We start from the raw sequence: 12,566 nt of genomic DNA, 5'->3' as shown, positions 1-12,566 counted from the left end.
GTATAAATATTTTAATGCATTTTCTAAAAATTAAAAAAAAAAAAAATATAATATATATATATAATATATATATATATATATATATACTGACTTTAAAATATGGGCTATGAACCACATTTGACCTCAAAATTTACGCTGCTGCATCAAGACATAATATCCTGTCTCAACTTTCATCTCTCAAACAATGTCACCCTCCGAAAAAGGGAGGGGGGGAAACCTGTAGTAAGTCCTCATAGATTATTAAATGTTCAGACGGATGAGCCTAATGAGTAAAAGCAGTGCCTTCATTGACTTATACAACCAAAGTAGTGTTACCAAATGTTTAAATACAATTGTTGTTTATCCTTATGTGGACATGTTGGAGGAATAGATTGTGAGTTACATGTGGAACAAAATTGATTTCTGTGAGTACTGTACTCAAAACAAGTATGAGTATCACACCTGCCACCGGACACCAACAGCAGCTCCAACCGTTTCTCTGCTCATTCTTCTTTTCTCGTCTCCAGCTCAACTGGTGATTTGAACTTACTTCGTATCAAAACTTCCTGTTTCCTTCCTAACCTTCAAATGCTGATAAAAGCCGCTAAATAATCAATGTTATGATTTATAACATTTTCTACTTCTCAGAAAAACTCAGCACAACCTCACGACTTTGAGCGCTTTAAGTAGACAAGCACACTGATGCCAGTTATGACAACCACACCTGCCAATAAGCCAGAGCGCAAAGAGACCCATCCAGTTCTCTTGGAAGTTATACTTGATTGTGATTTTTTCTGCTGATCAGAATCAGCAGAATCCAGATGCAATCTTAAAACCTGGGAGAAAGGAAGAGAGAGTTATACATTCGAATGACACAAGATTTAAATTCACACATTGCAACGAAAATCACAAAATTTCAGTTTAATATCAAATATAATATATGGAAGTAAAGAGAAGGTTTAGCCGCAGCAAGAAAATTAGAAAATAAATATTTTATCTGCTATTTACCTCAAAAATCCTTTTGTTTATCTTCTATTATAAATTTATGCCTTCTAGATCTATTTTCTCCACTATCATCGAAATAAAGCAGACAAACATAATCTATTGATATCAATATAAACTATCAATCATAATCAAAGTAGATATTGTAAATGAATATCTCAGAGTTTAAAGCTAAATCTTTATATATAGACTGAATTTGTTTCTTTTAGGGCCCATAAATTGAACGCATAAAAAAATATATAGAAAAAAAAAACAATTTCAGAAATGATGCCCACTAAGTCATTAAATAGGTTAAGTGGCCGTTGATCCCAAATACCCCAATCCAATACAACAAAATTTGTAGAAATTTGAGAAAATTGGTTAAAGCTAAGAAATAAATGGCCAAGATCTCTCCAAACCTTATTTTATTTTATTTTTTACATAGTTCCAACCTAAAAAACACCCTAAACTCTGCCAATCTGTCATGACTGCTGTGTCAGGAGCAATTCCACATTGATAATGCATCCTCTTTAGGAAGCCAAAGTAGCCAGCAAGAAAGCATAAAAACCACAAAATATTTTAAAATAAAAAATTAGATATTACTGTTCCTAGAACAGTAGTTACGTGAGAGATACTGTTTGAAGAACAGTGCAGAGGATTCAGTTTTAGTATTATTGAATAATATCAGGATCAAGCACTGTCTTTCCCAATTTTGGCTCTTTATTTCTCATATCAACAGTTTTTATCTTTTTCCTATGTCACTCTCCTAAGGGTTTGATCTCGAGCCCAAGTAAAGAACTAAGCAAGAGCCTCCTTAGAAAATCACTCTAGGCCACAGACAACCGAACCTTCAACAAAGTTCCAACATGTGTGAGATCAACTAAAACCAAACTTTCAAGTTCAATAAAGCCAATCTTACATCCTGAAGCTGGGCTCCGTGAACTTGTATTGTTATAGTAAAAAATTATGAAATGTGTTCTACACAAATATTTATTAAAAAGAAAAAGAAAAAGAAACCAACAGCAGCAATAAAATAGGATGGTTAAACAAGAGAGAACAAGTAGTCCAATATAAAGTAACCACACAAACAATTAGTTACCTTCAGTCCTCGTGATCTAGCATGGTTAACAGCAACAATAAGATCACTATCAGTGGTGAGTAAAACCTTATCACCTTCATCGTCTTCATACTAAATTAAAAGTAAAAAATCAATAAATGAGTACAAACAAGAAAGTTAGACAAAACCACAGAAAGTAAAATATAAAAGGAATAAATAAATCCAACAACTCACCAAAAGCTGAGGACGACCATGATCATTACTGGAAGCAATTCTTGGCATAATAGCCGATAAAAGCTCATCTAAATTTTCAGTACCTAAAGAACAAAATATAAATATGTTATTTTCGCATACATGCAACATTATGAAAAAAAAATAGTAGCAAAGCCTGCAAACATGTTTACATCATATTCTGCTATGGAATATTTGTTTCTTTTCAATAGTAAAGTTCTAGATATGCATTAAGAAATCAGTGTACTGGTGCTTATAGGTGTGAAATGACATATATATTAAGAATTTCAGATCAATTTCTTTTGCAAGTATCTTCACCTAAACTGCTACGTACCACAATTGAATCGATGTACACGACCCTTAAGATCCTCAAACTTAAAAGCAAATGAGTTTCCAAGGCCCAGAGAAGGATAAGATGATAGCTTTCCAGCATCTCCACCATCTGATGCCATGATTGCAGACATTTCACTGAAAAGAACATTCTGCAGGGTTGGTTCCAGAGTATAACAGGTTGGGACCATAAGTGAGGCAGAAAGAGTAATACCTCTGTGTGTCATAATCATCTGGCGGCTCTAGAGCAAGGGCAGAGTCCCAGAATTTTTGCATCATTGTGTTTGCCATTTCATTAACAGCTCCAGAGCTATTTTCAACCTTCAAAAAGTTGAAATTTGGGCGGAAAAAAATTAAAAAGGTGAAGGTAAAAACTGTTCGACACCCTTGTATTAGTAAATATAGAAGGCTAAAGAAATTATGAAACATCATTAGCCGAATTTAAATAAATAAAATATTACATAGTATATTTGGTAACTATATTACAAGGCACTTTTCCCTTTTTTTTAAAAAAGTTGTGAATTCATTGATAGGGGGATTTAAAATCCCCATCAAAGAACAAGGGAGGGTTTTAAGCCTTTAGGCCTTTCCATTCAACACACTCTAGGCACTTTCCTTTTAGGGCCATTTGGTCCGTAGCATCTTAGATGCCCTTTGGAAATCAGGTTCCTTCGTCAGAGATTCCTAAGGCAAATTGATGATAATATGTCATATTGTGTTTGGTTAATACACCCTGCATATAGTATTTCCTTATTTGGTAGACCTAGGCATGCAACATTCATAGTGATCATTTCATTAAAATACCCTCCCAAATCCCAATATAATAAGAAGCTTGTATAATTTTCTACAAATAGTCATTATACAATATTAAATTAATAATTTTAACAGGTATACAAGCATTTAACCATAAATTCCACTTGCCAAATAATAAAAAAATTTTAGATGGGGTAGTGAAAGAAAACTCAAATTAGAAAAATAGAAAAAAAAAAGATTTTATGACAAAATTTTGGGTAATATTTGCTTTGAGAATATTAGAAAATAAAAGAAAAAATGAATATTTTATAACAAAATTATGTTTTACATTTATATCAAAAAGTATTTGGGTTTGATTTGAGAAAATAAAATAAAATACTGGAAATTGGCTTTCTTGTAATTTTATCTTACATTTCAAGAGCAATTTGGACCAAAACAATGTTCAAATAGGGGCAATACAGTAAAAAAAATTCGATTCCCTCAGAAAAAAAAAGATAACCTAAGAGGAGGGCGGGTATGAGATTACCCCATAAATGCCCACATTTCTGAAAAATCAAGAATCTTACATACCCAAAATCAAAGATGTCAAACAAACCAAACGACATAATTCTCAGAACCAAAAAGATTCTGAGGTGTAATCTTATATGAAGTGAACCAAATGGCCCCTTAACAGTTTGCTCGTTACTTGTGAATAACATACCCATGTGCAATGGAATGAGTCAGGACCATATCCAACAACTCCATAATTTAACCTATATATAGCCCTATATAGAAGCACGAAATCTGGGAAGGTGCTGAAAAAGCTCATGGCATAAAGTGTTGATGGTCGGTCCTTGGGACTTAAACACAATGAGAAGGTTTGAATAAAAGTAGTTTTCATAACGGTCTCCATCACTTGCAACATTAAGGATTTCAACAACATATAATTTACATGTGAATACTGATTTTCAACTTGGTTTTTTATTGTTTGATGAATTTTTATTTCATATTGTCATCTATATAGTCCATCAATTAACAAAACAAAAATTTTGCACACTTTAACGGTAGAGAATAATGCTAAAAAGAGTCAAGCTGAGCCAAAATTTTCTTGCTCAAGCTCAACTTGCAAAAATTTTAAAGAGATCAAGGCATAGTCCCCATGCTTTTGAAGCTTGAATATACCTGTTCAAGCCCCGCTTGTCAGGTTCATAATCCAGGATCAAGCTCTAACCTAACTCAGCTCTCAGTCCAGGCACAATTAAAATGTTTAAAGCACTATTTTGGCTCATTTTTTATAATAGGCCCCCTACTTCAGGTGGGCTCAAAAGGGAGGGGTAAGAGACCTTCGTGACCACATTCCCACTTTAATGTTTTCAGTCAATCTAAAAGATTGCTACAGTCCTGCTTTGTGGAAGAGTGGGGTGACTTTAGACCAAAACATACAAATTGGCTCTAACCAAAATTGGAAGAGGACCTTTAATCATGATATATAGTATTGGAAGGAAAAAATTTTAACAAAGAAAAATAAAAGAGGATAACAGCAATAACATAGCAGGTTCTAATAGTTGATGGAGAAATTACCCGATAAAACCTTCCTACAATTTCAACTATAGGCCCAAAAATTCAAGATGTGACATGTATTAAAAGTTGCCAAGTAACCGTGCATAGATCCATACTTTTCATTAATCTAACATGACAATTATCATTACCAGTGGACCCTTACATGCTCACATGGTGACTTTTAATTTAATTGCGTCTCGCATCTTGATTTGTCAAGCCTATGGCTAATGTTGTAGGAAGGATCTATCTAATAATTTCCAGTTGATGAGCATGCATCCTATAAATACACCAACATATCAAAACTTTGAATTAGTTGGAATGTGGTTTATGCTCTTCCTCACACATAGGGTTCAAAGAAACTTCCAAGATCAGAGTAAACATAAAACTAGTTTATTAAGACTCTGTTTTGTTGTTTCTTGTGCTAATTCCTTTTCAGAAGTAAAAAAGAAACAAACTTTCTTAATAATTAAAAGTCATAGTTACATTTTTGGGAGAACAAAATGCATGCTTTTACTTTTTATATAGAATAGTTATGTTAGGATTGGTGTAGATTTTAGTTATTGCTTCATTTTTAAATCAATTACAGTTTGCTTCTTAGCGGACTTTGTACGAAGCAAAAGCAAGTAGCAAAAGTAACAGCCAACAATTCCCCCTAATGCCTAACAGGCATGGCCTAAGTATACAATGCATGTACAAAAAATACATCAGAGTTTGATATACATAAAATACATACCATAGAAATCGCTGCATGAGTGATCTGCAAAACATCTACACATGCAGCAACAGTTCCATCTGCCCAACAGCCATCTCCATGCACATCAACATGAAAAAATTGCGATTCTAAAAAAGAACTAAAACAAGGAAAGCTAACCTTTGTCTAGAACAGGAAGATGTAAAAACTTCCCATCATGCATTATATGCAGTGCATCAAGGATTGTTGTTTCTATTGTCGCGCATTCAGGGTTTGGTGTCATCACCTGGATATAAAGAAAAAAACTAGTGTGATTATGACAAGTATCAAAAGTTAGGAACCACAAACAATTTATGCTCAAACGTTGCAGATCACGTCTTGGACCCATTTCTCATGTCAAGAATAGATGATATATATTCAAAACAGAAGTCAGATATCAGCAATACAATTCAGCAAAGTAAGTTAAGGTGCAATGTATAGCCAACTGATCCTTTCGTAAAAATTAAAACTTAACAGAATCAAAAAGTTTTCCTGTTCCATTTTAGTTCAATCATTACTGCATAGTTTATAATAGACTAAGCAACATAAACCAGTGATAACTGTCCACAGTAAAGCTATACGATAACTAGAATTACCAATCCAAAACGCAAACACCACTAAAAACTGGTAATTACAAAACATGCAAATAAATTCTAGAAAGCCACTAATAACATTTATACGTAAAGAAACAATGGATAGCCCATCATATACTTTCCAAACCATTATCAGGATGATACTCCATGATAAAAATCTATTCGTGAAAATTATCAAGCATGATAATACAAATATTCAATGCTCAAGGTATCTGCTAAAGTATTCGTGCATAATAGATAGTTCAAACTCAGTTCTATAATATATTAAAATAAACAAATATAAATTTTTCTACATAATTTTTAAAATTCAATGTTGATATCTCCTGTACATATCAGTGGAGGATGAATGGCAAAGACTATAATGTACATCAAACCAAAAATATCTAGAATGAACCTTTTCCACCAGAGTTAGCTCAGGAGATAGATTTTGTGCCACAACTCGCATAAGGATATCCTTTGAACTGCAGTGCATAGCAGTAAAGCAACCATAAGCAATCACAATATATATCCAAAGAGACCTTTAAAGCCACACCAAATACATACGGTGGTGCAGAATATCTCACAAAAAAATAATAATAAAGTCATGAAAGGTTTCAAGAGTTCAAAAAAAAGTTACGTTAGTATCCCCTGAATTTTGTTCCCCATCACAACAACAACTGAATTAACCCGCAACTCCCTCATCTTTTTGGCAGCAACATAGACAGGATCTGATGATGATACGATTGGAACCCTGAAAAAGGACAAAGTTATAAGAACTGGTAACACAAATGACAAAACCAGCATTGACTATATAAGGAAATTGTATTTGTAAATAACAGGCTATTAGACAGCTGAGACATAAAAATACTTTGAATTTTCAGCAATGATAGTTGACAAGGATGGCTTGAACATCCGCTCCCTCAAAGTTTCAATGAAGGCATATGGAGCTGAAATAAAAAGTAATAAAACAAAATGTTAATCAAGAAGCTACAGGTTTCAATCTTCTCAAAATACCTTAATCATATTGTGAGAGCACTATTCCAGTACGCTTGATCATCAGAAATACAGAAAGGTTACACACGCTTTTGACACTACATATGAACATTTTTCAATATATATAGATATATGGACATATCATTACAAGGAAAACTAGAAGGTTACAGAAGTTTTAATTTGTGTGACTTGAAATATGCCGTCTCTCTCAATCTATAAATTAAAAATACCAGCAATGAAGGTTTTAATAACCATAAAAATTAACAAATAATTTCTTCACACCAAAAAAGTAATTGTATGAATGATATATTACAGGCATGGACACAATCGTCAAGTGCCAATAGGGACACAAGATGTCAAACACAGCATTCCTGACAAGTCAAGACACAGCACCTATACGTAGCTACAGACAAGATGATTGTTGTTGTTTATCCCACCCACCCACCCAAGCCCACCCCCTCAAAAAATAATTTCATTAAGGCCCAATATTGTCCGTTTTACAACAAGATTAGTGCTATTTTTCCCCAAAAACATGAAGCCCATAACTTTTAAAATGATGTCTTAAAGGCTTAAAGCCAATTTCAGTCTGAGAAAAAGAAAAGGGATGAAAAAACCAACAACCTACAATGGCTATTAGCCCCCACCACTCACTGCCATCTTTTCACCAGTAGCACTACTGTCACAGATAAAGGCATGGTGTCGCATTGAATCCATGAGTCTCTCTCCCCACCACTCCTCCCTTACTCCCTCTTCCCCCCTCTCCTCCCTGATTCTTCATCTTCTCCATACTACTTCTTGCATTTAAGGTCACCAAAGACCAATAAATCTTGAAAATCTATAGAAGCCAAGATCACATCATCCTTCACCACCGACAAGATGGGAAAACATTGTTGTATAAGTTCCTTTCTTATCTTCTCCACGACCTCGGTTCCTGTATCAGTCAACACAAGTCAAAACTCATTCCTTTCTCTTTGCCTCTCTCCCTCATGCAAGATTTAACCAAATCATGGTAAAGGATAGTTTTATTTCTGTAAAACCAATTTCATAGCGTATATCATTATCTAGTCTTCTGATGGCCCAGAAACTCATAAAATTTGCTATTCTAAAGCTATTCAACTTCCAACATCACAATTTAGACCCTGGAATCAAGAAGAATAAACGCATCAACATAATAACCAATTGACCAAAATTTAATAAGCAAAGTGAGTCTAGTTGTAGGTCAAGAATCCTACAAGGCAGCTATTCCTCTCCTAATATCGCTTTGCCTCTAGCCAAACTGCTCTAGGTAAAAGAAGTATTTTCCAGTTAGCCAATGCATGACACACTTCCCTCATTGTTAACCTTCAAATTCCTGAGAAGAAATTTTTTTTATTTAATGAAAAAGGTTATAAAATATGGGACCAAATTATGTTTGATGCAACACTACAAAGTGACAGGAATAGTACTCCATGACAATAAAATTCCTAGAATGCCCTGTGGTGGTAGAAGTGTTTAAGCAATTTTATTAGTCATTCAACCTCTACTATCAAATGCACAACTATGTACAATTTATAACACTGTCAATAATTAAAAAGAAAAACTAAAATAACATAACTGAGTTTCAAGTACTTCATTTAAATATGCATATATATATATATAGCACAAAACAAATTGAATATATATATGAATCTATTTTAAAAATACATCCAAGCACCTAGAAATTAAATACAAAAATTATTTGTTTAACCAAAAATTCATCTGTGCTGACAAGCATAAAACATTCACATTAAGAACATAAAGCAAAAATAGATACCTTCAAACACAAATCCTAAATACAATGGTAATCGACAAGATCTATCATCCATCAACATGTAAACCATTTGGTGAATAGTACTTACAAAAGCAAAAGTATTTTTCTTCCTACTCCGGAATAATGTCCATAAATAACTGCCAAAACACCAAGAATAACCCTGTTGTTTTACTTTCAGGCACAAGACCTACTTTTGTCCAAAAGATTAAAAGAGTGAAGGAACTTTTACAACAAAATTAGAGGAAATTTCTAAAATAATTGGAAATAGGAAATAGCCACCCTCTATGTGCGAACCAAGTTCCCCAAATTGGAGGCATTTCAAGTTAGTAGGTACTTGAAATTATTTTGCACTCCAAACAGGAAACTTCGAATGCCAATACAAATTCCAAAAAATTTCATGGAAACTTTCCATTTCAAACACCCTCTAAGAATAGAAAAAGACATTGTTTCTATGAAACTTCAAACTTATATAGTTTACCCAGCAAAACAAAGTCCATAGAGGACTTAAACTAAATGAATCATTATTTTCAATTTTAATAAGATATATTTTTCCATTAGCAAAGATATACTTTTTATGCTTAGCATACCAGAGGAATAAAACTAGATGTACTCCTTGAGAAAAATGAAATTATATGGCTCCTATAAAATTTTAAATAAGAAACTACGGGTGGAAAAAGGTTCCTTAAAATTTTAAGTTTAGATCTGAACGCAGATGTCTAAATTTAACTACAAATCTCAACTTCACAAGAGAGGGAGAGTAAGAGTGAGACACTAAATTGGAGCCTTGTCCACCAAGTAGTGCATTTATGATGCATCACACAACAACTAGTAACTAACTTCTTCTGTTCAAAACAGCATGCAAAGCAAGTTCATATTTGAAGAATAAATTGTGATAGAACAACAATATCAATCAATGTTTTATGGCTGAAAAAGAACCTACAAGGGGGCATACCAACACAATTCCACTATGCACCAAGTAGTAAGGCAAAAATTAGCCCAATAAAAAAATATAAAATAAGCACATAAAAACAGGAAATAATATTTAAAAAGGGCAATTAAAAGAAAAAAAATTTATATCCATGCGCATCTAACACAGATAAAAAGGGCATCACACTAAGCATCAAAATCTAGAAATTTTATCATGTGAAAATGTTGGTTATCTCAATTGAACAAAATGGATCACTTCTATGTGCCAAAAATGCAAACAGAACAAAAAATGCATATCATAATAGTTCATATCAATTATGGTCATTTCCAAGTGCCAACTTTGAGTGAAATAAAAGAACACATAAATTTGGTATAAAATAATGCTAATAATCCATTCCACTGACACAGACATTTATATCATAATAATAGCAAAGAATGAACAAGAATGTTCACACTTAACATGCATTCACAACTATGAAGAAGCATCAGTCAGTGTCTGCATCGATGAGTGATGTTGGTACAACAAAGGCAATTATAAGAGCTTATCAAAGATATGCGTGCAGTGGTATTGATCCATTACAAAGTTATGGTAATTAGCCCACAGGAAAACGTATTAACCAACCAGATAAATTGCTTCCCCATTGGCGTTCAACCCCTTCCACTGCTGCAGCAATTGCACTTCCTTGCTCAGCAGCTTTCTCCATTCGAGAGATAGCATCATAAAGGCATTTTGTGATATCCAGCAAGGCAATGACTTCTCCATTTTCCACAACAGGAAGATGTCTGAATTTTCCTGTCAAAAACACCAGTCAATGAGATCTACTAGACAATGTGTACACTAGCACTTGAAGTTTACAAAACATTATTGCTATTGCAACTAGCCTTAGCTGGGCTCTGGCTTATATTCAGTCATTGCTTCCAGTTCTACAGTTAATTAGGGAAACCCTATAGTAGTTTTGGACAATGGAAAATTCAAAAATGTCCCTGGATATTTAAAAAAATACAGACATACTGATAGTTGAAGGTTATTGTAATAGTAATTAAAATAAACAAAGATACCCTTTTACCAAATTCCAACAGTCACCCCAAGTCAGCCCTCTGCATACAACCTCCACTTCTTCCAACAGTTAAGCCAAAGCCTAATGTTTGATGCTAACAGATGATTCCTTACATAACCTGTGAAACCAGCCTCAACAAGATTCAAAGTTCTCTGTTTTGGTTGGAGCTATAACAAGACCCCGCATAAAATCTAATTTCAACACCAAATCTTGGCCTTGTCTGGTATCTTTCTCACAGCTATAAGCTACCTACAACTTTCAGCATATCAACTCTAGCAGTCATAAAAGAAAGCAAGATTCTTCGAATGCTTATTATCACCATTCAATGTCAACCCTTACATACACATCAAAGCTCCTTCCAAATGCAGTCAAAAAACAAATTCTAATAGTTTTTTTCTGTCCAACCTCGTTTGCATAACCTCCAATTATTTCTAAACAACAAATTTCAAATTAAAAAAAAAAATCAGTTTCAATCAGGTTCTGTCAATTAGACTACATACAAATAACACCCTCAAGTACCTTGAACCATCTTCTGAAGAGCCTCAATGGCTAAAGAGTCTGCGGTAACAAAAATTGGACTGCGTGTCATAATTTTAGATACAACTGTCTGCTCAGGCCTCAACCCTTCTGCTATTACTCTAGTGGCAATGTCCTGGCAATGACATATATACATACATACGTTTAAAATAACAACACGGGACCGATAAAAACACTTGAAAGGGAAAAAAAAAAAAAAGGTAAAAACCTTGTCAGTAATGATCCCAGAGAGCAAGGCATTGGCATCCGTGAGCAACACAGCATCCACACGACGAGCTGCCATCCGCCTACAAGCCTCAGACACAGTGGTCCCCTCCGGGATGGTGAGGGCTTTGGACAACCTAAGCTTCTTCACCGTCCTCTCACCACCAACGGAACTGACCAAAAAAAAAAATGAGCTTCTACGTTATTAAGACACCGTTTGGCAAATTAAAAATTGAAAACACATTTTTCATGTAAATAAATAGGAAACGTAAGAAAAGGAAACGGACGATGGAGAAGTGGGCTTAGCGTTGTCGGAGCTGTGAGACTTCTTAGGAGCGGAGGGTCCTCTTTTGTTAGAATTCCTGCGGGATGCAGGCGGAGGAGGCACCGCTTGGCTGCTCATTTCCTCAACTTTTTCCCCAATTCTCAATCGATCAATAAAAAAAAAAGTTACTAAAAATTTTGAAGAAGAAGAGAAAGAGAGAGGTTATTAGGGTTTACGAATTTGCGTTGAGTGGCCCTCCCTCTTTCACCACTCTCTTTCCCTTCCTGCGTGGCTTTGGTTCAGGCTGATTCAAACTTGAGCCTTCCGTCACAATAATTCCTTTCTGTTGTAATATTTCCTTTTTTTTCTATTTTATCTTTTTTGAAATTTTGTTGGATTGGTTTTTTTTTCTTTGTTTTTATGTTTTAAAAATGAATAAAAAGAAAAAAAATTAAAGATAAATAGTAAAAATATAAAAGCCACAAGTGTCAAGAACTTAAATCTTCTATTAAAACCAAAAAGTGGGAATTTTTTGTCTAAAAATAAAATTTTTGAACAAAAATTAACAATAAAAAATTACTAAGTGGATTAGGGAATATTATATGCAATTTGTATAAGTTT

At 34.0% G+C, this 12,566-nt stretch overlaps 1 protein-coding gene across 1 annotated transcript; it reads right to left on the bottom strand.

The window, feature by feature from the left end:
- On the bottom strand, positions 258-12,308 carry LOC18611967 (CBS domain-containing protein CBSCBSPB3). Its single transcript, XM_018129980.1, has 14 exons — positions 11,968-12,308; positions 11,685-11,853; positions 11,459-11,591; positions 10,504-10,674; positions 7,041-7,119; positions 6,810-6,923; positions 6,588-6,654; positions 5,742-5,847; positions 5,604-5,662; positions 2,793-2,899; positions 2,583-2,716; positions 2,252-2,334; positions 2,060-2,149; positions 258-815 (listed from the first exon to the last, which is right to left on the bottom strand). The coding sequence occupies exons 1-14, from the start codon at positions 12,081-12,083 to the stop codon at positions 645-647; spliced, it is 1,599 nt and encodes a 532-aa protein (XP_017985469.1). The 5' UTR covers positions 12,084-12,308; the 3' UTR covers positions 258-644.

The sequence above is a fragment of the Theobroma cacao genome, chromosome 1 (genome assembly GCF_000208745.1).
Source record: "Theobroma cacao cultivar B97-61/B2 chromosome 1, Criollo_cocoa_genome_V2, whole genome shotgun sequence".
In the NCBI taxonomy this organism is placed as follows: Eukaryota; Viridiplantae; Streptophyta; class Magnoliopsida; order Malvales; family Malvaceae; genus Theobroma; species Theobroma cacao.
Note: the sequence above shows the minus strand (reverse complement) of the source record. Positions and strands in the feature narration are given on the sequence as shown.

Bases quoted from the DNA above. Each gene is read 5' to 3' on its own strand.
- LOC18611967 (XM_018129980.1), bottom strand. From the start codon at position 12,083: ATGAGCAGCCAAGCGGTGCCTCCTCCGCCTGCATCCCGCAGGAATTCT. The intron at 10,675-11,458 runs GTACTTGAGGGT...TGTTTTTGACAG, and splicing joins TCTTCAGAAGATGGTTCAAG to GAAAATTCAGACATCTTCCT. The intron at 6,655-6,809 runs GTAACTTTTTTT...TATGCACTGCAG, and splicing joins AAAATTCAGGGGATACTAAC to TTCAAAGGATATCCTTATGC.